This window comes from Pseudophryne corroboree, chromosome 1 (genome assembly GCF_028390025.1).
Source record: "Pseudophryne corroboree isolate aPseCor3 chromosome 1, aPseCor3.hap2, whole genome shotgun sequence".
In the NCBI taxonomy this organism is placed as follows: domain Eukaryota; kingdom Metazoa; phylum Chordata; class Amphibia; order Anura; family Myobatrachidae; genus Pseudophryne; species Pseudophryne corroboree.
Window position 1 is genome coordinate 916,635,108 of NC_086444.1, and position 26,947 is coordinate 916,662,054.

General features: G+C 48.9%; 1 protein-coding gene across 2 annotated transcripts in view; it reads left to right on the plus strand.

The window, feature by feature from the left end:
• The window catches only part of INTU (inturned planar cell polarity protein), a 274,157-nt gene that overhangs the window by 209,140 nt on the left and 38,070 nt on the right, over nt 1–26,947 (plus strand). For both annotated transcript variants that reach the window (XM_063920310.1, XM_063920309.1), the window contains exons 9-11: nt 7,543–7,596; nt 7,676–7,738; nt 8,864–9,082. In XM_063920310.1, coding sequence (XP_063776380.1) covers nt 7,543–7,596; nt 7,676–7,738; nt 8,864–9,082 — 336 coding nt within the window. The remainder of the gene's footprint in view (nt 1–7,542; nt 7,597–7,675; nt 7,739–8,863; nt 9,083–26,947) is intronic.

Below are 26,947 nucleotides of genomic sequence, written 5' to 3' on the forward strand. Positions count from 1 at the left end.
CCAATTTTTTGATCATCTTAACATCTACTGTGTGATATTCACACATTTTCCATGTCGAGGCAGAGAAAAGAAACCCTGATGTGTACTGCTTACCCCTGAACAGCGTGAGTGGGGGTACGCGGAATAATACAGATTTGCTATTTCACTACTAAGAATCATTTAGGAAAGTAATTTATACCTAAGCAATTCAGCTCAGACTATTATACCTCTAGAACCCCTTCTTTTTCCCCTAGCGCCAAAGGTGATACACTGATTCTACCCCCTTCATAGTATCCCACAAATACGCTGTGGCAAAATATCCAATGATATCAGAAACTACTAGATGATTACTCTAAGGTACGTTTAACTATGGTCTGAATACCCTGTTCGGTTTTTTTTTTCCTGTTGACCCCCCCCCCCCCCCTCCCCCACCTCATTCTTCATACAGTATCTAGCTCACTCAGGATGTTCTTAGGTTTAAAGTATGTAGGCAAAGGAAAGCCATGTGTCAGGCATATCATTGACAGCAGCAGAAGATGATGTGCTGATCTTCTGTGACCTGTCCACTCGTATAAAGAGGCATTGTGCTGATATGAGGAGTGGAAAGGAGGCAGTCCTTATGTAGGATGACTGTGTCATATATTCAAGTGTTCTACCAGGGACGTGCAGTCAGGGGAGGCAGTGCCTCCCCTGTCATTAATGATTGAAATAATATGAATAAGATACTTATGACACATATTCTGTGTCATAATTATCTTCATATTAATCTAATAATTTTAATGCATTAAATTATTTTGGGAGGCACTGATAGCAGTGCCTCCCGTTGACAATGGGAGCGGGGGATAAAGCGGGGGGCGGAGCCAGCTAGTGGGCTGTAAAAGGCCATTCAAAAAAGAGGGCAAAGCGGCACTCATACAAGTGCCTCGTTGACAGGGACGCCCACATCAAGGCACGCCCCTGTCAGCGAGGCAGTTGTGTTTGGACAGGGGATCCAGCGCTGGATCAGCTGTCCAATCACTCATAAGCGGGGAAGCAGCGGCGGGATCCGGCGGATGGCGTGATAACCGGTGGAGGGAGTCTGACAGGCAGCAGCTGCAGCGTTGTCCCCGGAGGCGGCAGGAAGACCAGCACAGGGCACGTCTGCCCAGGACCACCCAGGCAGACCACAACTCCTTTCCCCGGCGTCAGTTCAAATCATTCAGTGTGAGTGTGCACACCAGCAGGGCTGGATTATACCTGGGGGGGGGGGGGGGGTTCAAGGCACTGAATACAGGGGGGCCCTCCCCCTATTGCTAGCAACTACCCCATTGTTCTGCGCTCTGTGAGGTCAGGGGGCGTGGCCTAATAGTGGACTGTGTGGCCACGCCCCTTATGCAAATGTGAGTGGGTTTTTGTTTTAAGGGGGCCTTTGATACGCCTGGGCAGGCGCGGGCTGAGAAGCCGGCTGTCCCACAGCTGCTACGTCATCCAGCCTTTTATGTAAGGAGTTGACATTGTCGGTTAATACCTTCCACCTATCCATCCACTCTGGTGTCGGCCCCACAGGGGGCGACATCCCATTTATCGGCCTCTGCTCCGCCTCCACGTAACCTTCCTCATCCAACATGTCGACACAGCCGTACCGACACACCGCACACACACAGGGAATGCTCTGACTGAGGACAGGACCCCACAAAGTCCTTTGGGGGGGACAGAGAGAGAGTATGCCAGCACACACCAGAGCGCTATATAATGCAGGGATTAACACTATAACTGAGTGATTTTCCCCCCAATAGCTGCTTGTATACATATATTGCGCCTAAATTTAGTGCCCCCCCTCTCTTTTTAACCCTTTGAGCCTGAAAACTACAGGGGAGAGCCTGGGGAGCTGTCTTCCAGCTGCACTGTGAAGAAAAAATGGCGCCAGTGTGCTGAGGGAGATGGCCCCGCCCCTTTTTTTTAAGCCTAAGAAAGCACCGTATTTTCAGGTACAGTCCTTTCGGCTTCAGAAAAGCAAGCGGGTCAAAGGCGCTTCCTTTCTGCACAGAGACATGGGAAGAAGGAAAAAGCTGCTCCAGGCAGCCAGTTCCCAGGATCAAAAATCTTCCCTCGCTTCCTCTGAGTCCAACGCATGACGCTGGGGCTCCACAGGTGGAGACAGGTGCGGTGGGGGCGCGTCTCGGGAACTTCAGGGACCAGTGGGCTTGCCCACAGGTGGATCCCTAGGTTCTGCAAGTAGTATCACAGGGATACAGGCTGGAGTTCGAGGCGACTCCCCCTCGCCGTTACCTCACATCAGCCTTGCCTGCTGCCCTCGGAGAAAGGTAGTACTGGCGGCAATTCACAAGCTGTACTTCCAGCAGGTGAAATCAAGGTACCCCTCCTTCAACAAGGCCGGGGTTACTATTCCAAAATGTTGTGGTATCGAAACCAGGCAGTTCGGTGAGACCCATTCTAAAATTGAAATCCTTGAACACTTATATACGAAGGTTCAAGTTCAAAATGGAATCGCTCAGGGCGATTATTGCAAGCCTGGAGAATTTCAGGGTATCACTGGACATCAAGGATGCTTACCTGCATGTCCCTATTTACCCTCTTCACCAGGTGTACCTCAAAATTGTGGTACAGGATTGTCATTACCAATTCCAGACGTTGCCGTTGGTCTGTCCCCGGCACCGAGAGTATTTACCAAGGTAATGGCCGAAGTACTTATCCCGTACTTGGACGATCACCTTATAAAGGCGAGGTCCAGGGAGCAGTTGTTCGTCAGAGTAGCACTATCTCGGGAAGTGCTACAACAGCACGGCTGGATTCTGAATATTCCAAAGTCGCAGCTGGTTCCTACGACGCGTCTACTGCCTGGGTATGGTTCTGGACACAGAACAGGATAAAAAGGGTTTCTCCCGAAGGAGAAGTCCAAGGAGTTGGCGTCTCTAGACGGAGACCTCCTAATACAAATACAGGTATCGGTGCATCAATGCACGCGAGCCTTGGGAAAGATGGTAGCTTCTTACGAAGAAATTCCATTCGCCAGGTCCCATGCAAGGATCTTCCAGTGGGATCTGTTGGACAAGTGTCCGGGTCGCATCTTTAGATGCATCGGCGGATAACCCTGTCTCCAAGGGCCAGGGTGTCGCTGTGGTGGTGACTGCAGAGTACTCATCTTCTAGGGGGCCGCAGATTCGGCATACAGGACTGGGTCCTGGTGACCACGGATGCCAGCCTTCAAGGCTGGGAGGCAGTCACACAGGGAAGAAACTTCCTAGGCCTATGGAAAAGTCAGGAGACTTCCCTACACATAAATGTTCTGGAACTATGGGCCATTTACAATGCCCTAAGTCAGGCTAGACCCCTGCTTCAACACCGGCCGGTGCTGATCCAGTCAGACAACATCACGGCGGTCGCTCAGGGAAACCGACAGGGCGGCACAAGAAGCAGGATGGCGATGGCAGAAGCCACAAGGATTCTCCGATGGGCGGAAAATTATGTGTTAGCACTGTCAGCAGTGTTCATTCCCGGAGTGGACAATTGAGAAGCAGACTTTCTCAGCAGACACGACCTCCACCCGGGAGAGTGGGGACTTCATCAAGAAGTCTTCCAAATGATTGTACACCGTTGGGAAAGGCCACAGGTGGACATGATGGCGTCCTGCCTCAACAAAAAGCTACAAAGATATTGCGCCAGGTCAAGGGACCCTCAGGCGATAGCTGTGGACGCTCTGGTAACACCGTGGGTGTACCAGTCGGTGTATGTGTTCCCTTCTCTGCCTCTCATACCCAGGGTAATGAGAATAATAAGAAGGAGAGGAGTAAGAACTATACTCATTGTTCCGGGTTGGCCAAGAAGAGCTTGGTACCCAGAACTCCAAGAAATGATCTCAGAGGACCCATGGCCTCTGCCGCTCAGACAGGACCTGCTGCAGCAGGGGGCCGGTCTGTTCCAAGACGTACCGCGGCTGCGTTTGACGGCATGGCGGTTGAACGCCGGATCCTGAAGGAAAAGGGCATTCCGGAGGAAGTTATCCCTACGCTATTTAAAGCTAGGAAAGAAGTGAACGCAAACCATTATCACCGCATATGGCGGAAATATGTTGCGTGCTGTGAGGCCAGTAAGGCCCCAAAAGGAGGAATTTCAGCTAGGTCGATTTCTGCACTTCCTACAAGTCAGAGGTGACTATGGGCCTAAAATTGGGTTCCATTAAGGTCCAGATTTCGGCTCTATCGATTTTCTTCCAAAATATAACTGGCTTCACTGCCTGAAGTTTAGACTTTTGTTAAGGGAGTGCTGCATAGTCAGCCCCCGTTTGTGCCTCCAGTGGCACCGTGGGATCTCAACGTAGTGTTGGATTTCCTGAAGTCGCCTTGAGTTGAGCCACTTAAATCCGTGGAGCTACAATACCTCACGTGGAAAGTGGTCATGCTGTGGGCCTTGGCGTCGGCCAGGCGTGTATCAGAATTGGCGGCTTTGTCCTGTAAAAGCCCTTATCTGTATTTTATATGGATAAGGCGGAATTGAGGACTCGTTCCCAATTCCTTCCTAAGGTGGTATCAGTTTTTCATGTAAACCAACCTATTGTGGTGCCTGCGGCTACTTGGGACTTGGAGGATTCCAAGTTTCTGGACGTAGTCAGGGCCCTGAAAAATATATGTTTCCAGGACGGCTGGAGTCAGAAAGACTGACTCGCTATTTATCCTGTATGCACCCAACAAGCTGGGTGCTCCTGCTTCTAAGCAGACTATTGCTCGCTGGATCTGTAGCACGATTCAACTTGCACATTCTGCGGCTGGACTGCCGCACCCTAAATCTGTAAAAGCCCATTCCACGAGGAAAGTGGGCTCTTCTTGGGCGGCTGCCCGAGGGGTCTCGGCTTTACAAATTTGCCGAGCTGTTACTTGGTCGGGGTCAAACACTCTTGCAAGAGTCTACAAGTTTGATACCCTGGCTGAGGAGGACCTAGAGTTTGCTAATTCGGTGCTGCAGAGTCATCCGCACTCTCCCGCCCGTTTGGGAGCTTTGGTATAATCCCCATGGTCCTTACGGAGTCCCCAGCATCCACTTAGGACGTTAGAGAAAATAAGATTTTACTCACCGGTAAATCTATTTCTCGTAGTCCGTAGTGGATGCTGGGCGCCCATCCCAAGTGCGGATTGTCTGCAATACTTGTATATAGTTATTGCCTAACTAAAGGGTTATTGTTGAGCCATCTGTTGAGAGGCTCAGTTGTTATCATACTGTTAACTGGGTATAGTATCACGAGTTATACGGTGTGATTGGTGTGGCTGGTATGAGTCTTACCCGGGATTCAAAATCCTTCCTTATTGTGTCAGCTCTTCCGGGCACAGTATCCTAACTGAGGTCTGGAGGAGGGTCTTAGTGGGAGGAGCCAGTGCACACCAGGTAGTCCTAAAGCTTTCTTTAGTTGTGCCCAGTCTCCTGCGGAGCCGCTAATCCCCATGAGCCTTACGGAGTCCCCAGCATCCACTACGGACTACGAGAAATAGATTTACCGGTGAGTAAAATCTTATTTTAAAGCAGCTCTCCCAGGTAACGCAAAATATTCACCCTAAGGGCACCATTTATTGGATGTTGCCCAATGCAGCAGTTTGTCCCGGGACTGCATGGTCCGCCCACGATCCAGGATGAAAACTCAGCTGTTTACAGGAATTCTGCTTCGCCTGCCAGAGGCAAGCGAAACAAAATCTCTGAGAAGCTGCAGCACGCGCCGCCTTATCGGGGCTAATTAGATAGACCCGGCAGGATAATTAGCCCCAGTAAATTAACTGCTCAGCCTCTTCACACTTACTCAGATCACCCCTAATACACCTCACTTCCTCTTACACAGCTCTCCCCCTGACAGAGCTCCCCCCTTCTCTCACCCCCCCCCCCCCCCCCCCCATGCACACAGCTCAACCTCAGCCCCTCACATAGCTCAGCCCTTCTCACAGACCAAATGCACAACTCATCCTTCCTACCATTTCCACAAGTTCTTCCAGTCAAGCCTTGTCTTCCTACTTTTTACCCCTTTCTTCCTACCATCTCGCCATCTTCCTCCCATTTCCCCCTATTCTTCCAGTCTCCTCTTGTTTCACTACTGTCTCCTGATTAATGGCACTATTGTGTGATGTGATGCGAACAACGGACACCACTGTGTGTCGTAATGTGAATAAGGGATACTACCATGCGGTGTAATATGAATAATATTGCACTACTGTGTGTTGTTATTTGAATTGGTACTGTGTGGCCATGCCCTGTCCCCATGAGGCCACACCCTTTTATTTTTGGCATGGGTCAAAGGCGCGCACCGTCCATATGTTATTATGGGGGCGGGGGGGGGCTGTCACCCTCTACTGTCACCCTCTCCTTGGCTTCGCTCCCTGTAACCCACTGCTGTCACTTTCTCGCTGGCGTCACTCCCGGTCCCCCACTACTGTCACATTCTCCCTGGCGTCACTCCCTGTCACCCACTACTGTCACCTTCTCCCTGGCATCACTCCCTTTCACCCTCTCCGTGGCGTCACTCCCTGTCACCCACTGCTGTCACCCTCTCCGTGGCATAACTCCGTGTCACCCACTGCTGTCACCCTCTCCGTGGCATCACTCACTGCTGTTACCCTCTCCGTGGCGTCACTCCCTGTCACCCACTGCTGTCACCCTCTCCGTGACGTCACTCCCTGTCACCCTCTTGCTGGCGTCACACTCTTCTTGTCACCTTCTCGGTGTCACCCTCTACCTGTAACCCACTGCTGTCACCCTCTCCCTTTCACCCACTGCAGTCACCCACTCCCTGGCGTCACCATCTCCCAGTCACCCACTGCTGTCACCCTCTCCCTGGCATCACCATCTCCCTGTCACCCACTGCTGTCACTCTCTCCCTGACATCACCATCTCCCTGTCACCCACTGCTGTCACCATCTCCCTGGCATCACCATCTCTCTGTCACCCACTGCTGGCTATTTTGTTGTCCAGTACTTCCATTAACTTAATAGCGCCGCACTCACGGCGCTATTAAGCTTAATGGAAGCCATGGACAACAAAATTGCATTCATGTCCTCCTCCCACTCCCTCCCCAGTCCCAAACACTAATATTTATTTTATAAAAATTTACAGTATATTAGCCGCCGGCTCATCACAAGTTTTATGAGCATGCAGGCTATGGGCATTGGCAGCGGCATTGGACTGAGATGTGAATTAGTGCCAGGGGGCCTGGGCAGTTGATGGTGGACAATTTTGTAAGCCAACGGCGGCCATTAGTGGTGGGGGTAGCGGGCATCAGGGATGGCGGCGGTAGAGGGCATTGGCTCGGGCAGTAGCAGGCATCGTCTCCGCGGTGGTAGGGGTCGTCGGAAGGACTCTGCAGACATTATGGCTGCAGTGCCTCACCAGCCATTGACCTCACCGCACGCCACACTGTTCTACACCACAAAATTTGTACAGCCTACTTGTTAGACTACAGTACTTGTTTTTGTTGTAAATGGCTTTCCTATTACATTCAGCATGTTATCTAGTTAATGCAGAATAACACTTAGATAACCATTGTTAAATAACGCAGTAGTACAATGAATATTGTCCTTTTTTACATTTCAGGTAGAGATTGACACCATACTGAGTGATTTGGAGGCACTGGATTTTGCTGAACTGGTAAGTGAGTTTGATTTGGGGGAAAACAAGTTATACAGCGATTAAGTTAGTCCTATAATATTTACTATCATACTTTTAGTCTGAAGACTACTATGAAATGAGACGGCTGTACATGATTCTGGGGACTTGTGTATTTTATAAGGTAAGTTTTCAGAATTTACCCTTTGTAAATAGAAAATATCATGGTAATTAATTTGTAATGGTTGGATACAAGTGATGTAGTGAGCTTCTCACTGTGTTGAAAACTTCACTATGGGGGTAATTCCAAGTTGATCGCAGCAGGAAATTTTTTAGCAGTTGGGCAAAACCATGTGCACTGCAGGGGGGGCAGATATAAAATTTTCAGAGAGAGTTAGATTTGGGTGGGTTATTTTGTTTCTGTGCAGGGTAAATACTGGCTGCTTTATTTTTACACTGCAATTTAGATTGCAGATTGAACTCACCACACCCAAATCTCTCTCTCTCTGCACATGTTATATCTGCCTCCCCTGCAGTGAACATGGTTTTGCCCAACTGCTAACAAATATCCTGCTGCGATCAACTCAGAATTACCCCCTATATACTGCAGGATTTCATGTGTGGGAAAATAAAGTGCACATTTATAATTTATACATCCTTACTGCCTATTTTCACACATTAACGGTTGCTGCTTGCTGAGTTGTACTCTCCTATTTATAGTATGAATAAATTACCAATAAATTATATTGGCTGTAGAATATTTCTGGGGTGTGAGGGTTTCAAAGAAAGAAGTGTTGATAATCCCTCTTTAAGGGGGGTATCCAATTACCTGCCATTTTTTGCGTTTTGACTTGTTTGCCAATTTTTTTATTTTTTTTTGGTGCAATTGTATTAGGACACCTGGGGGGAAAAAATTCTAGCACAATAGGTTTTCCTTCCCGAAAATCCACGCTTATCAGGGATTTTGTTTCGCCTACCTGAGGCAGGTGAAACAAAATTACCCTGATAAGGTGTGGCTCATGCCAACTTTTCGGGGACAATAGGATAGTTGGAGCGAATCCATTATCCGCAGCTAATTACTGTGACTAAGTGGATACCCCCCTAAATAGAAAAAGAAACAAAACAATAACTGCTTGATACAGTGGCAAGAAATGTTTATGTGAATTTTCATTCATGTGATGATCACAAGACCTATTATGGTTGATCCAGATGGGAAATGATGTTGGAGACAGTGTAGTGCTGAATGTTGGCCGTAACTTTGGTAATTTTTTCTGTTTTCTGTTTCCATTATAACTTGAAAATATTTTAGGGTTATCTGTTGGCTAATCACTTACCGAAAGAAGATTTGATTGATATTGCCTTGTATTGCCGACACTATTGTCTATTGACATTGGCATCAGCGCGTATTGGTCAGCTGGTGGTCTGGAGGGAAGTATATCCCCGTTACCATCTAAAGAAGTGTGGATCTCCAAGCAAGGATGAGTACAGTGAGCCTGAGGCCCGGTATTTCCTTCTTATAGTAGGCCTGGTAAGGAATTTGAATAAGAGCTCATTGCGGACCCTGTTAAGTGCATTTTTATTGTTAAGCCTGCTACTAAACGGCCCCATATCAACATGTTTTAAAATGATTGGATGACTTCATATATTAGGGTATCTCACAGTTGAATATATTATTTGTCACCGCTGCTTCGACTGGGTTATTGACTGGTTAACCTGGGTTATGGGAAAGTGTGAACAGGTAACCTGGGTCATCTAACCCGGGTCCCGTTACCACAGTATGGCGAGTCAACTCACTAGCATTTGGAGATTATATCCTCTTCAAGCGCCAGCAGAGGAGAAACCCTGGTGTGAATGGGTTTCAAGCCATTGTGACTTGGCTTGAAACCAATGTTCAATGACCCGGGCTGGACCTGGGAATTAGGTGTAAAAGGGGTATTATGGTTCAGTAGCAGAAAGTGCACTGCTATGCACTTGGTTTGTGGGATTTTGACTGTAAGTGGTGATATTCAATTGTTTGAAAAGTCAGTTGGGAGTCTGTTTTTTTCCTATCTAATAGACAGGGAAAAGCAGACACCCAACCGACTTTTCAAACAATTGAATTCCACCCTAAGTGTTTAGTTTGAGAGAAAACCTTATGGGTAACAGCTGTACTTCTGCCCCCAAATCTGCCAATTATATAACTGCTGAATTGCTCTCTCTTACTATTATGAACTCCTAAATCTTCTACTCTTATGCCAAACAACCCAATTATCATGGGGTATATTTACTAAAGTGCGGGTTTATTGAAGTGGAGATGTTGCCCATAGCAACCAAGCAGATTCTACTAATGATTTATCTAGCACCTTCTAGAAGATAACTAGAATCTGATTAGTTGCTATGGGCAACATCTCCACTTCTGTAAACCCGCACTTTAGTACTTCCCCCGTGCATTGTCAAATAAGCAAACAAGATTTAGCATATGGAGTCCCCACTCTGATTCATTGGATTAGCACTTGCACAATACCATTCCAAACTGAGATGCTTTTTTTTTTTTTAATACCACAAAATGGTCATGAGTATCCGCACTAACTACCCCCACTTCCTCAGAGACAGAAATGTCCTCTTTAATCTTTGGTGTATTTCTCTGACGTCCTAAGTGGATGCTGGGGACTCCGTCAGGACCATGGGGAATAGCGGCTCCGCAGGAGACAGGGCACAAAAGTAAAAGCTTTAGGATCAGGTGGTGTGCACTGGCTCCTCCCCCTATGACCCTCCTCCAAGCCTCAGTTAGGTTTTTGTGCCCGGCCGAGAAGGGTGCAATCTAGGTGGCTCTCCTAAAGAGCTGCTTAGAGTAAAAGTTTTGTTAGGTTTTTTATTTTCAGTGAGTCCTGCTGGCAACAGGCTCACTGCAACGAGGGACTTAGGGGAGAAGAAGTGAACTCACCTGCGTGCAGGATGGATTGGCTTCTTAGGCTACTGGACACTAGCTCCAGAGGGACGATCACAGGTACAGCCTGGATGGGTCACCGGAGCCGCGCCGCCGACCCCCTTGCAGATGCTGAAGAGAGAAGAGGTCCAGAAATCGGCGGCTGAAGACTTCTCAGTCTTCATGAGGTAGCGCACAGCACTGCAGCTGTGCGCCATTGCTCTCAGCACACTAAACACCAACGGTCACTGAGGGTGCAGGGCGCTTGGGGGGGCGCCCTGGGCAGCAATGAAAGTACCTATGCTGGCTAAAAATACATCACATATAGCCCCTGGGGCTATATGGATGTATTTAACCCCTGCCAGGTTGTCAGAAAAACGGGAGAAGAAGCCCGCCGAAAAGGGGGCGGAGCCTATTCTCCTCAGCACACAGCGCCATTTTCCTACACAGCTCCGCTGCTAGGAAGGCTCCCAGGCTCTCCCCTGCACTGCACTACAGAAACAGGGTTAAAACAGAGAGGGGGGGCACTTATTTGGCGATATTATTATATATTAAGATGCTATAAGGGAAAACACTTATATAAGGTTGTCCCTGTATAATATAGCGTTTTGGTGTGTGCTGGCAAACTCTCCCTCTGTCTCCCCAAAGGGCTAGTGGGGTCCTGTCCTCTATCAGAGCATTCCCTGTGTGTGTGCTGTGTGTCGGTACGTGTGTGTCGACATGTATGAGGACGATGTTGGTGAGGAGGCGGAGCAATTGCCTGTAATGGTGATGTCACTCTCTAGGGAGTCGACACCGGAATGGATGGCTTATTTAGGGAATTACGTGATAATGTCAACACGCTGCAAGGTCGGTTGATGACATGAGACGGCCGGCAAACCAATTAGTACCTGTCCAGGCGTCTCAAACACCGTCAGGGGCTTTAAAACGCCCATTTACCTCAGTCGGTCGACACAGACACGGACACTGACTCCAGTGTCGACGGTGAAGAAACAAACGTATTTTCCATTTGGGCCACACGTTACATGTTAAGGGCAATGAAGGAGGTGTTACATATTTCTGATACTACAAGTACCACAAAAGAGGGTATTATGTGGGGTGTGAAAAAACTACCTATAGTTTTTCCTGAATCAGATAAATTAAATGAAGTGTGTGATGATGCGTGGGTTTCCCCCGATAGAAAATTATTGGCGTTATACCCTTTCCCGCCAGAAGTTAGGGCGCGTTGGGAAACACCCCTTAGGGTGGATAAGGCGCTCACACGCTTATCAAAACAAGTGGCGTTACCGTCTCCAGATACGGCCGCCCTCAAGGAGCCAGCTGATAGGAGGCTGGAAAATATCCTAAAAAGTATATACACACATACTGGTGTTATACTGCGACCAGCGATCGCCTCAGCCTGGATGTGCAGCGCTGGGGTGGCTTGGTCGGATTCCCTGACTGAAAATATTGATACCCTTGACAGGGACAGTATTTTATTGACTATAGAGCATTTAAAGGATGCATTTCTATATATGCGAGATGCACAGAGGGATATTTGCACTCTGGCATCAAGAGTAAGTGCGATGTCCATATCTGCCAGAAGATGTTTATGGACACGACAGTGGTCAGGTGATGCAGATTCCAAACGGCACATGGAAGTATTGCCGTATAAAGGGGAGGAGTTATTTGGGGTCGGTCCATCGGACCTGGTGGCCACGGCAACAGCTGGAAAATCCACCTTTTTTACCCCAAGTCACATCTCAGCAGAAAAAGACACCGTCTTTTCAGCCTCAGTCCTTTCGTCCCCATAAGGGCAAGCATAGAGGAAAGGGAAGAAGACTGCAGCAGGCAGCCCATTCCCAGGAACAGAAGCCCTCCACCGCTTTTGCCAAGTCCTCAGCATGACGCTGGGGCAGTACAAGCGGACTCAGGTGCGGTGGGGGGTCGTCTCAAGAGTTTCAGCGCGCAGTGGGCTCACTCGCAAGTGGACCCCTGGATCCTACAAGTAGTATCCCAGGGGTACAGATTGGAAATTCGAGACGTCTCCCCCTCGCAGGTTCCTGAAGTCTGCTTTACCAACGTCTCCCTCCGACAGGGAGGCAGTATTGGAAACAATTCACAAGCTGTATTCCCAGCAGGTGATAATCAAAGTACCCCTCCTACAACAAGGAAAGGGGTATTATTCCACACTATATTGTGGTACTGAAGCCAGACGGCTCGGTGAGACCTATTCTAAATCTGAAATATTTGAACACTTACATACAAAGGTTCAAATCAAGATGGAGTCACTCAGAGCAGTGATAGCGAACCAGGAAGAAGGAGACTATATGGTGTCCCTGGACATCAAGGATGCTTACCTCCATGTCCCAATTTGCCCTTCTCACCAAGGGTACCTCAGGTTCGTGGTACAAAACTGTCACTATCAGTTTCAGACGCTGCCGTTTGGATTGTCCACGGCACCCCGGGTCTTTACCAAGGTAATGGCCGAAATGATGATTCTTCTTCAAAGAAAAGGCGTCTTAATTATCCCTTACTTGGACGATCTCCTGATAAGGGCAAGGTCCAGAGAACAGTTGGAGGTCGGAGTAGCACTATCTCAAGTAGTTCTACGACAGCACGGGTGGATTCTAAATATTCCAAAATCGCAGCTGTCTCCGACGACACGTCTGCTGTTCCTAGGGATGATTCTGGACACAGTCCAGAAAAAGGTGTTTCTCCCGGAGGAGAAAGCCAGGGAGTTATCCGAGCTAGTCAGGAACCTCCTAAAACCAGGAAAAGTGTCAGTGCATCATTGCACAAGGGTCCTGGGAAAAATGGTGGCTTCTTACGAAGCGATTCCATTCGGCAGATTTCACGCAAGAACTTTTCAGTGGGATCTGCTGGAAAAATGGTCCGGATCGCATCTTCAGATGCATCAGCGGATAACCCTGTCTCCAAGGACAAGGGTGTCTCTTCTGTGGGGGCTGCAGAGTGCTCATCTACTAAAGGGCCACAGATTCGGCATTCAGGACTGGGTCCTGGTGACCACGGATGCCAGCCTGAAAGGCTGGGGAGCAGTCACACAAGGAAAAAATTTCCAGGGAGTGTGATCAAGTCTGGAGACTTCTCTCCACATAAATATACTGGAGCTAAGAGCAATTTACAATGCTCTAAGCTTAGCAAGACCTCTGCTTCAAGGTCAGCCGGTATTGATCCAGTGGGACAACATCACGGCAGTCGCCCACGTAAACAGACAGGGCGGCACAAGAAGCAGGAGGGCAATGGCAGAAACTGCAAGGATTCTTCGCTGGGCGGAAAATCATGTGATAGCACTGTCAGCAGTGTTCATTCCGGGAGTGGACAACTGGGAAGCAGACTTCCTCAGCACGACCTCCACCCGGGAGAGTGGGGACTTCATCGGGAAGTCTTCCACATGATTGTGAACCGTTGGGAAAGACCAAAGGTGGACATGATGGCGTCCCGCCTGAACAAAAAACTGGACAGGTATTGCGCCAGGTCAAGAGACCCTCAGGCAATAGCTGTGGACGTTCTGGTAACACCGTGGGTGTACCAGTCGGTGTATGTGTTCCCTCCTCTGCTTCTCATACCTAAGGTACTGAGAATTATAAGACGTAGAGGAGTAAGAACTATACTCGTGGCTCCGGATTGGCCAAGAAGGACTTGGTACCCGGAACTTCAAGAGATGCTCACAGAGGACTCATGGCCTCTGCCGCTAAGAAGGGACTTGCTTCAGCAAGTACCATGTCTGTTCCAAGACTTACCGCGGCTGCGTTTGACGGCATGGCGGTTGAACGCCGGATCCTAAGGGAAAAAGGCATTCCGGAAGAGGTCATTCCTACCCTGGTCAAAGCCAGGAAGGAGGTGACCGCACAACATTATCACCACATGTGGCGAAAATATGTTGCGTGGTGTGAGGCCAGGAAGGCCCCACGAAGAAATTTCAACTCGGTCGATTCTTGCATTTCCTGCAAACAGGAGTGTCTATGGGCCTCAAATTGGGGTCCATTAAGGTTCAAATTTCGGCCCTGTCGATTTTCTTCCAGAAAGAATTGGCTTCAGTTCCTGAAGTCCAGAAGTTTGTCAAGGGAGTACTGCATATACAACCCCCTTTTGTGCCTCCAGTGGCACTGTGGGATCTCAACGTAGTTCTGGGATTCCTCAAATCACATTGGTTTAAACCGCTCAAATCTGTGGATTTGAAATATCTCACATGGAAAGTGACCATGATGTTGGCCCTGGCCTCGGCCAGGCGAGTGTCAGAATTGGCGGCTTTGTCTCACAAAAGCCCATATCTGATTGTCCATTCGGACAGGGCAGAGCTGCGGACTCGTCCCCAGTTTCTCCCTAAGGTGGTGTCAGCGTTTCACCTGAACCAGCTTATTGTGGTACCTGCGGCTACTAGGGACTTGGAGGACTCCAAGTTGCTAGATGTTGTCAGGGCCCTGAAAATATAGGTTTCCAGGACGGCTGGAGTCAGGAAAACTGACTTGCTGTTATCCTGTATGCACCCAACAAACTGGGTGCTCTTGCTTCTAAGCAGACGATTGCTAGTTGGATGTGTAGTACAATTCAGCTTGCACATTCTGTGGCAGGCCTGCCACAGCCAAAATATGTAAATGCCCATTCCACAAGGAAGGTGGGCTCATCTTGGGCGGCTGCCCGAGGGGTCTCGGCTTTACAACTTTCCCGAGCTGCTACTTGGTCAGGGGCACACCCTGGCTGAGGAGGACCTGGAGTTCTCTCACTCGGTGCTGCAGAGTCATCCGCACTCTCCCGCCCGTTTGGGAGCTTTGGTATAATCCCCATGGTCCTGACGGAGTCCCCAGCATCCACTTAGGACGTCAGAGAAAATAAGAATTTACTTACCGATAATTCTATTTCTCGTAGTCCGTAGTGGATGCTGGGCGCCCATCCCAAGTGCGGATTGTCTGCAATACTTGTACATAGTTATTGTTACAAAAATCGGGTTATTATTGTTGTGAGCCATCTTTTCAGAGGCTCCGCTGTTATCATGCTGTTAACTGGGTTCAGATCACAGGTTGTACAGTGTGATTGGTGTGGCTGGTAAGAGTCTTACCCGGGATTCAAAATCCTTCCTTATTGTGTACGCTCGTCCGGGCACAGTATCCTAACTGAGGCTTGGAGGAGGGTCATAGGGGGAGGAGCCAGTGCACACCACCTGATCCTAAAGCTTTTACTTTTGTGCCCTGTCTCCTGCGGAGCCGCTATTCCCCATGGTCCTGACGGAGTCCCCAGCATCCACTACGGACTACGAGAAATAGAATTATCGGTAAGTAAATTCTTATTTTCTCTAACGTCCTAGTGGATGCTGGGGACTCCGTAAGGACCATGGGGAATAGACGGGCTCTGCTGAATTTGGATACTGGTGTGCTCTGGCTCCTCCCTCTATGTCCCTCCTCCAGACCTCAGTTTGAATCTGTGCCCGGACGAGCTGGGTGCTACTTAGTGAGCTCTCCTGAGCTTGCTAAAAAGAAAGTATTTTGTTAGGTTTTTTTTTATTTTCAGAGAGATCTGCTGGCAACAGACTCCCTGCTACGTGGGACTGAGGGGAGAGAAGCAGCCCTACTCACTGAAGATAGGTCCTGCTTCTTAGGCTACTGGACACCATTAGCTCCAGAGGTATCGTACACAGGATCGCACCCTTTGTCGTCCGATCCCGGAGCCGCGCCGCCGCCCCCCTCGCAGAGCCGGAAGACAGAAGCCGGTGACAGAAGCAAGAAGACTTCGAAATCGGCGGCAGAAGACTCCAGTCTTCATATGAGGTAGCGCACAGCACTGCAGCTGTGCGCCATTGCTCCCACACTAAACCCACATACTCCGGTCACTGTAGGGTGCAGGGGGGGGGGGGGCGCCCTGGGCAGCAATTAGAGACCTCTTGGCAAAAGTGGGCATATATACAGTTGGGCACTGTATATATGCATGGGCCCCCGCCATATTTTTACACAGAAACGCGGGACAGAAGCCTGCCGCTGAGGGGGCGGGGCTTCTTCCTCAGCACTCACCAGCGCCATTTTCTCTCCACAGCTCCGCTGAGAGGAAGCTCCCCAGGCTCTCCCCTGCAGATAGAAGTGGGTAAAAAGAGAGGGGGGGGGGGACATAAATTTTGCGCAAAAACAGTATATACAGCAGCTACTGGGTTAACACTAAGTTACTGTGTGATTCCTGGGTCATATAGCGCTGGGGTGTGTGCTGGCATACTCTCTCTCTGTCTCTCCAAAAGGCCTTGTGGGGGAACTGTCTTCAAAAAGAGCATCCCCTGTGTGTGTGGTGTGTCGGTACGCTTGTGTCGGCATGTTTGACGAGGAAGGCTATGTGGAAGCAGAGCGGGAACAAATGAATGTGGGGTCGCCGCCGACGGCGCCGACACCCGATTGGATGGATATGTGGAAGGTTTTAAATGATAATGTTACTTCCTTGCATAAAAGGTTGGATAAAGCTGTAGCCTTAGGACAGCCGGGGTCTCAGCCCATGCCTGATCCTATGTCGCAGAGGCCGTCAGGGACTCAGTAGTGCCCACTATCCCAAATTGGTGACACAGATATCGACACGGATTCTGACTCCAGTGTCGATGGCGATGATGCAAAGTTACAGCCTAAAATGGCTAAAGCCATCCGTTACATGATTATAGCAATGAAGGATGTGTTGCACATCACAGAGGAAACCCCAGTCCCTGACAAGAGGGTTTATATGTATGGGGAAAAAAGGCAAGAGGTGACCTTTCCCCCTTCACATGAGTTAAATGAGTTATGTGAAAAGGCTTGGGAATCTCCAGATAGAAAACTGCAGATTTCCAAACGGATGCTTATGGCGTATCCTTTCCCGCCAACGGACAGGTTACGCTGGGAATCCTCCCCTAGGATAGACAAAGCTTTAACTCGCTTATCCAAGAGGGTAGCCCTGCCGTCACAGTATACGGCTACCCTAAAAGATGCTGCGGATAGAAAGCAGGAGGGTACCCTGAAGTCCATTTATACACATTCAGGTACCTTACTAAGGCCGGCGATTGCGTCGGCCTGGATGTGTAGTGCTGTAGCAGCATGGACGGATACCTTATCTGAAGAACTTGATACCTTAGACAAGGATACTATATTAATGACCCTGGGGCATATAAAAGACGCTGTCCTATATATGAGAGATGCTCAAAGAGACATTAGCCTACTGGGCTCTAGAATAAATGCAATGTCGATTTCAGCCAGAAGGGTCCTGTGGACTCGGCAATGGACAGGAGATGCCGACTCAAAAAGGCACATGGAGGTTTTACCTTACAAGGGTGAGGAGTTGTTTGGGGAGGGTCTCTCGGACCTGGTCTCCACAGCTACGGCTGGAAAGTAAAATTTTCTCTGGCTGGGTCCACAGGATTATCCACAGGATGACATTGGGATATTGTCGAGCGACAGCGAAAATGGCACCAACACGGTCAAGAGCTTTCTGGCCTCCCAGGATGCATTGGGGCCTCCACTATATAGTCCCACCCACTGACTCAGTCAGATCAGTTTTTTGCTTGGTGCGGCAGGAAGCCGCATGGTCACAGGGCTGCTGTGAAAGCAGCCTCAAGTTTTCATTACTTTATTTTTATAGACTTACTATATTTTTAGAGCAACTTCTCTTAACAGCGTCTTAAACGCATATTAGAAAGAGTCGCTCCAACAACTCCCCACCGGGTCGCAACAACGCTTACCTCCGCGGTACAGTGCTGTCTCGACGGGCGTCTGTGTCAGATGTTCTAGCAGGTCCAGCAGACGTTACCAGGCTGTGGCCGGAGCATGGGGAGACGGTGAGTCTATGGACTTCCTCTTACTAGAGGGGTCAGGACACAGCTACACTGATTTGGTGGAGACTACAAACAGTGTGTTGATGCGCCGAACATCCCGGTGTGACAGCGCTACGCTCTGGGGATCATAGGAGCCAGGACTAGGTGAGGCCGCGATCCTGGGAGTTTAAGTCAACAGGGGGTTTCAGACGCTCTCCTGGCCGTCCCTCCTCCGAGTTCATGACCAGTTCCCGCGTGTCTCTCGTTTCATGAACTGAATGACCTCACTTCCGGCTCAGACGCTACCACGAGGGTACTCGGTCGCAGCTTAGACGCTGCGGTTGTGTACACTGGATATAAACCCGCCCAGACCGAGTCGCAGGCCTTTAGCGTCTGCATGCACGTGGAGTCGCTCAGCGTCCGTGTCCGTTGGTGAGCGTCCGTGTCCGATATCCGTTACCAAGAGCGTCAGTGTACACCAGTAGCGTCTGAATCCACTCAGCGTCTTACGAGCGTCTTTGCTTGGATATGGAAGTGTGGTGAGTCTCCCTGTATCCCGCTCTCCGGAGGCAGGGTATACAGTACTAAAAATTCCTTTCTACTCCTTAGTATGCATTGTTAATTTTTAGTACCTATTGCATATGAGACCTGTATATTACTGTGTTTTCTGCATGTTATGTTGAAAAAAGAACCAGTTAAACAGAAGTACAATTTTCCTACTTATGTTTAAGTTATTATGGAGGTTGTATTCTCATATGACAATGTCTAATGCTTTAACATGTGACTGACTGCTAGTATGCGTGCTGACTTTTCTGTGTAATGTCAGTCCTGTTCTGACCCTCAAATCAGGTGCACTGTGGTCAGATTGATTTCACCTCTATATACTGATTATAGGGTGTTTTTCAGCCACAAAATTGTGTAGTCAATATCAGATAAAATGTCTGTGAGCGGCAAAAGTGATGAGGAGAATTTGTCAAGCACTCCCATAGCCCTAACATGCTTATCTTGTAAGTCAGGGGTAATTGATATGAATCAATTGGTCACTTATGAGGGTTTGTGTGCAAACTGTTTCGCTTTTCAGCGAAGTAAAAAACAGGAGTTAGTTCAGCCTCCAGTAGAGCCACCATGGAATATGTTCGCAAAGACTCTGTCTTCAATAGCGGACAGGTTAGTTTCGGTAGCACCACCTCAAGGGTTAGGTTACACTATGAACCCATTACATGCAGCTCCCTTCCTATGGTTTGGTTCCAGTAGCTTCTACAAGCAACCAAGGGGCAGGTAAGACTAAGACAGATACGTCTGTATGGCAGACTACACAAGATGATACATCGGATGATGATGCGGAAACAATAGAGTCAACTCCGTATGATGATCGGTCGCAGAGCTTTAGTTCAGATGATGTAGCTGAACTCATTAATGCATTGAAGGCTGTGCTTTCTCTGGAAGAACCAGCCAAGACAGCGTTAAAAGCAAAAGTACCTGTATTCAAACGAACAAAGTCAGTGAAGGCTGAATTTCCAGCGTCAGATGAGTTGACGGAAATGATGGATGAGTCTTGGGCAGCGCCCAGTAAAAAGTATAAGATTCCTAAGAGATGGGATTCTTATTATCCATTTCCTGCTGGAGATTGTTCGAAGAGAGAAGTTCCTCCAAAAGTAGATGCACATGTTCTGCGACTCATGCATAAATCTGCTTTACCACTGTCATCTACTTCTTTGAATGATGTCACAGACAGAAGGGTAGAGAGCCTATTGAAAAATATTTTTTCTCTTGTAGGTGCAGTGGTAAGACCTGCTATGGCTTCGGCCTGGGTAGCAAAGGCAATGGGCGAATGGATAGAGGAACTAGAGAATGACATCCCCTCTCCTACTAGGGAGCAAGAGGATCGTCTTTGCCGTTTAAGACAATCTGCCCAGTATTTAGAAGAAGCAGCTATTGATGTTGGCACTGTTGCTTCTAAAGCTTCAGCCCTGGCAGTAGTCGCTCGCAGAGCAGTTTGGCTACGGACCTGGAAGGCAGATGCGGAGTCCAAGAAAGAATTGGAAGCATTGCCTTTCGTGGGTAATATATTATTTGGAAAACCCTTATCGGATATCCTAGAGTCAGAGGCTGAATCAAAAAAGGTCAGATTTCCGGCTACCTATAACCCTAAGTCCAAGGGTTTAAAATTTAGCTCATTTCGCTGGCAAAGCAAAGCGAAAGCTAAAGAGGAGCCTAAACAACCCCAGTTTAAATCCAGGGGTAGGAAGCAGTGGGCTAGCAAAAAGCCAGCTTCCAAACCTGAACAGAAACCCTCAGCCTGAAGAGACGGGCCTCTGCCTGGAGGATTCCAGGGTTGGGGGCTGACTCCTACAATTTGCACACATATGGCAACAGTCAACAACAGATGCCTGGGTGCAGAAGGTAGTATCTCAGGGGTATGGGTTCCCATTCAGGAGGCAGCCTCCTCAAAGATTTTTTTGCACCAGCCCGTCTCGTATAGAGTCGAAGGCCAATGCCCTGCAAGAAGCAGTCCAAAAATTACTGCAGTCAGGGGTGATTGTCCCAGTACCTTCATCACAAAAGGGACAGGAGTATTACTCCAATCTGTTTCTAATCCAGAAACCAAATGGGTCATATCGACCAATTCTAAATCTGAAGATGTTGAACAACTACATATGGATCCCGAAGTTCCACATGGAGACGTTACGCTCCATAATGTTGGCTATGGAACCGGGGGACTATATGGTATCTCTGGATGTACGGGATGCTTACCTGCATGTACCTTTTGCACTATCACATCAGTGTTACCTCAGGTTTGCCATCCTCAAGGAACACTTCCAGTTCCAAGCTCTGCCCTTCGGGCTAGCTACAGCACCCAGGGTGTTTACCAAGATCATGGTGGTTATGGCAGCTTGTCTGCGCAAGCAAGGGATAAGAATATTCCCATACCTAGACGACCTATTAATCTTAGCACAGTCGCAAGATTTACTGTTGAGCCATCTCCAACAGACGATAGTTTGTTTACAGAGACACGGGTGGCTCATAAATTGGGAGAAGTCGTCCCTGAATCCGTCACAGCGGATGGTTCATTTGGGAGCCATATTGGATTCAGACCTACAGAGAGTTCTTTTACCAGAGAAAAAAATAGTCAAGGTGCAGGTCATGGCTCAGGAAGCGTTGCAAGCCCAGACAATGTCAGTCCATGCAGCAATGCGACTGTTGGGTCTGATGGTATCAACGTTCGACATGGTGGAATATGCGCAATTCCACTCCAGACCGTTGTAGCATCTCATTTTAACCAAATGGAACGGAAATCATCAAACGATAAAAAAGCAGATGATAAAGATTCCAGTAAATGTAAAAAGGTCTCTAGCATGGTGGCTACAGACAGACCATTTTAACAAGGGGAGACCCTTTTGGATAAAAGAGTGGCAAGTCCTGACGACAGATGCAAGGCTGGGGGGCGGTACTCGGAAGCCTATGGTTCCAGGGAAAATGGACCGCAAGGGAAAGTCGCCTGCCGATAAATCTGTTAGAAATAAGAGCCATTTACTTGGCCCTAGTTCAGGCAAAGGACAATCTACAAGGAAGACCAGTCCAGATCCGCTCAGACAATGCGACGGCAGTAGCATACCTCAATCATCAAGGAGGAACTCACAGCAAGAGTCTGATGGAGGAAGTAACTCCCATTCTAAAATGGGCGGAACTCCATCTCCCGGCATTGTCCGCAGTATTTGTCCCGGGTGTACTAAATTGGGAAGCGGATTTTCTCAGTCGGCACACCATTCAGGAAACCGAATGGGCACTACACCCAGAAGTGTTTCAGACACTGGTGAACAGATGGGGTCTACCGGAGATAGACCTTATGGCGTCTCGTCTAAACAACAAAGTTCCGAGGTACGGATCAAGAACAAGGGACCCAGGAGCGGTCCTGGTAGACGCACTGTCAGTAGAATGGAGGTTTCAGCTGGCATATCTGTTCCCTCCAATATCTCTGTTACCCAGAGTAGTGAGATAGATAAAACAGGCAAAAGGAGCAATCATTCTAATAGCTCCAGCTTGGCCAAGAAGGCATTGGTACACAGATCTGTTGAGAATGTCCGTGGAAGCACCAGTACTGCTCCCTCAACGTCCAGATCTGTTAATGCAGGGTCCTTGTTGTCAGTCATCTGGATCGCCTGTCTTTGACGGCGTGGCTGTTGAAACCTCTATCTTAGAGGCTAAAGGATTTTCAAAGCAAGTAATCCAAACCATGCTTAGAGCAAGAAAGCCTTCTTCGGCCCGTGTGTATCATAGAATATGGCAAGCCTATATTCATTGGTGTTCTGGAAAAAATTACAATCCGAGATCCTTTAAAGTAGCTAAAATTTTGGATTTCCTGCAAGCAGGATTGGATAAATGGTTGAAGGTTGCTTCCTTGAGGGTGCAAGTCTCAGCATTGACTGTATGGTTTCAGCAGAAGATTGCTGACCTACAGGATGTACGTACGTTTTTCCAAGGAGTAGTACATATTCAACCTCCATTTGTTCCTCCTGCAGCTCCCTGGGATTTGAATTTAGTTCTTAAATTTCTCCAGGGTCCTTTGTTTGAACCACTTGAGAGAGCAGATCTTAAGTGGTTAACGGTTAAAGTTCTTTTTTTACTGGCAATGGCGTCAGCCAGAAGAGTGTCAGATTTGGGAGCATTATCATGTAAGTCTCCTTTCCTAAGTTTTTTTCCAGACAGAGCAGTTCTCAGAACGAGATCTAGCTATCTTCCAAAGGTGGTATCAAAATTTCACCTGAATGAAGGGATTATAGTCCCCGCTTTTCAGATATCGGGACTATCTGCGGGAGAAGCGTCGCTGGACGTGGTCCGGGCTTTAAAAATCTACATAGATCGTACTAGTGCCATCAGGAAAACAGATTCCCTCTTCATCCTCTACGGATTCCATAGAAGAGGATGGCGTGCTAGTAAACAGACGCTGGCGAGATGGCTCCGAATGGTAATATCGGAAGTTTATTCTCATGCAGATCTCCCTATTCCGGCTAATGTCTCTGCACACTCTACACGTAAGGTAGGTCCTTCTTGGGCAGCACAACAGGGTGCATCAGCAGAACAGATATGTAGGGCAGCCACATGGTCTTTCATAAACACATTCATCAGACATTATGCCTTGGATACTTTTGCCTCTCATGACGCAGACTTCGGGTCCTCCTGTGCAATCAGGAGCGTCCCCACCACTAAAATGGCTTTGGGAATCCCAATTTCTCTGACATCCTAGTGGATGCTGGGGACTCCGTAAGGACCATGGGGAATAGACGGCTCCGCAGGAGACTGGGCACATCTAAAGAAAGATTTAGGACTATCTGGTGTGCACTGGCTCCTCCCCCTATGACCCTCCTCCAAGCCTCAGTTAGATTTCTGTGCCCGGCTGAGCTGGATGCACACTAGGGGCTCTCCTGAGCTCCTAGGAAGAAAGTGTTTGTTAGGTTTTTTATTTTCAGTGAGACCTGCTGGCAACAGGCTCACTGCATCGAGGGACTAAGGGGAGAAGAAGCGAACCTACCTAAGTGGTGGTAGCTTGGGCTTCTTAGGCTACTGGACACCATTAGCTCCAGAGGGATCGAACACAGGACCCGACCTCGTCGTCCGTTCCCGGAGCCGCGCCGCCGTCCCCCTTACAGAGCCAGAAGCAAGAAGGTGGTCCGGAAAATCGGCGGCTGAAGACTTCTGTCTTCTCCAAGGTAGCGCACAGCACTGCAGCTGTGCGCCATTGCTCCTCATGCACACCTCACACTCCGGTCACTGATGGGTGCAGGGCGCTGGGGGGGGGCGCCCTGAGCAGCAATACTGACACCTTGGCTGGCAAACTGGCACCATATATAGCCCCAGAGGCTATATAGGTGCTTTTTAACCCCTGCCAGAATCCATAAAAATGCGGGAGAAAGTCCGCGAAAAAGGGGCGGAGCTATCTCCTTCAGCACACTGGCGCCATTTTCCCTCACAGCTCCGTTGGAGGGAAGCTCCCTGGCTCTCCCCTGCAGTCAATACACTACAGAAAGGGTTAAAAAGAGAAGGGGGGCACAATTTAGGCGCAGTATACAATATATATAGGCAGCTATAAGGGAAAACACTCTTTATATGTGATATCCCTGTGATATATAGCGCCCTGGTGTGTGCTGGCATACTCTCCCTCTGTCTCCCCAAAGGGCTTTGTGGGGTCCTGTCCTCTGTCAGAGCATTCCGTGTGTGTATGCTGTGTGTCGGTACGGCTGTGTCGACATGTATGAGGAGGATAATGATGTGGAGGCGGAGCGAATGCCTGTAAATGTGATGTCACCCCCTGCGGGATCGACACCGGTGTGGTTGGATTTATGGAAGGATTACGTGAAAGTGTCAACTCCTTACACAAAAGGTCGACGACACAGAACAGCCGGCTACTCAGCTTGTGCCTGTTCCAGCGTCTCAAATGTCATGGGGGGCTCTAAAAACGCCCGCTACCTCAGATGGCAGAAACAGATGTCGACACGGATACCGACTCCAGTGTCGACGACGATGAGACTAGTGTACCCTCCAAATAGGTCCACCCGTTACATGATTGAGGCAATGAAAAATGTATTACACATTTATGATAATACCCCAGGTACCACATAAAAGGGTATTATGTTTGGTGACAGAAAACTACCAGTAGTTTTTCCTGCATCTGAGAAATTAAATGAGGTGTGTGAGGAAGCGTGGTCTTCCCCCGGTAAGAAATTGATCATTTCTAAACGGTTATTGGCAGCGTACCCTTTCCCGCCAGAGGATAGGTCACGTTGGGAAACACCCCATAGGGTAGATACAGCGCTTACACGCTTATCAGAAAAGGTGGCACTACCGTCTCCGGATACGGCCGCCCTGAAGGAACCTGCTGATAAAAAGCAGGGGGTTACCCTGAAAGATATAGTCACACACTCGGGCATTATATTGCGACCAGCCATTGCTTCGGCATGGATGTGCAGTGCTCCCGCTGCGTGGTCAGATTCCCTGTCGGAAAATAACTATGGATAGGGACAATATTTTGCTGACAATAGAGCATATAAAAGACGTGGTCTTATACATGCGTGATGCACAGAGGGATATTTGCCGGCTGGCATCAAAAATAAGCGCTAGGTCCATTGCCGCCAGACGGGGGTTATGGACTCGGCAATGGTCAGGCGATGCCGACTCGAATCGGCACATGGAAGTTTTGCCCTATAAGGGGGTAAAACTGTTTGGGGATGGTCTTTCAGACCTCGTTTCCACAGCTACTGCTGGGAAATCGACTTTTTTGCCACAGGCTACCCCACAACAAAGGAAAGCACCGTATCATCAAGTACAGTCCTTTCGGCCCCAGAAAAGCAAGAGGGCTAGAGGCTCATCCTTTCTGCCGAGAGGCAAAGGTAGAGGAAAAAGCTGCAGCGCACAGCTAGTTCCCAAGAGCAGAAGTCCTCCCTGCGTCCGGTAAGTCCACAGCATGACGCTGGGGCTGCTCAGGCGGACCCGGGTACGGTGGGGGCCCGTCTCAGAAATTTCAGCGCCCAGTGAGCTCTCACATGGATCCCTGGGTCCTTCAAGTAGTATCTCAGGGGTACAGGCTGGAGTTCGAGACTTTCTTCCCCCCGCCGTTTCCTAAAATCTGCCTTACCGGCACCTCCCTCTGCCAGGGAGGCGGTGTTGGTGGCTATTCAACACTATAATCACAACAAGTGATTGTCAAGGTGCCCCTCCTTCAGCAAGGAAGGGGTTACTATTCCACAATGGTTGTGGTACCGAAACAGAACGGTTCGGTGAGACCCATCTTAAAATTAAAATACTTGAACTTTTATATCAGAAGATTCAAGTTCGAGATGGAATCGCTCAGGGCGGTTATTACGAGCCTGGACGAGGGGGATTACAGGATCTCCCTGGACATCAAGGATGCGTACCTGCATGTCCCCATTTACCCTCCTCACCAGGAGTACCTCAGATGTGTGGTACAGGACTGTCACTATCAGTTCCAGACGCTGCCGTTGGAGTTGTCCACGGCACCGAAGGTCTTTACCAAGGTAACGGCCGAAATGATGATACTCCTTCGCAAGAAGGAAGTTTTTATTATCCCATACTTGGACGATCTCCTGATAAAGGCGAGGTCCAAAGAACAGTTGGTAGTAGGGGTAGCACTCTCTCGGGAAGTGCTACAACAGCACGACTGGATTCTCAATATTCCAAAGTCACAGCTGGTCCCGACGACACGTCTTCTGTTCCTGGGAATGATTCTGGACACAGACCAGAAAAGAGTGTTTCTTCCAGTGGAAGCACACGAGTCCTGGAAAAAATGGTAGCTTCGTACGAAGCATAATTCCATTCGGAAGGTTCCACGCACGGACGTTCCAGTGGGACCTGTGGGACAAATGGTCCGGGTCCCATCTACAGATACAACAGCGGATAACCCTGTCGGCAAGAAACAGGGTGTCGCTGCTGTGGTGGCTGCAGAGGGCTCATCTACTAGAGGGCCGCAGATTCGGAATACAGGACTGGGTCCTGGTGACCACGGAGGCCAGCCTTCGGGGCTGGGGTGCAGTCACACAGGGAAGAAATTTCCAAGGAAATTTCGCTTCACATAATTATTCTGGAGCTAAGGGCCATTTACAATGCCCTAAGCCAAGCAAGGCCCCTGCTTCAGAACCAGCCGGTACTGATCCATTCAGACAACATCACGGCGGTCGCCCATGTAAACAGACAGGGCGGCACAAGAAGCAGGTTGGCGATGG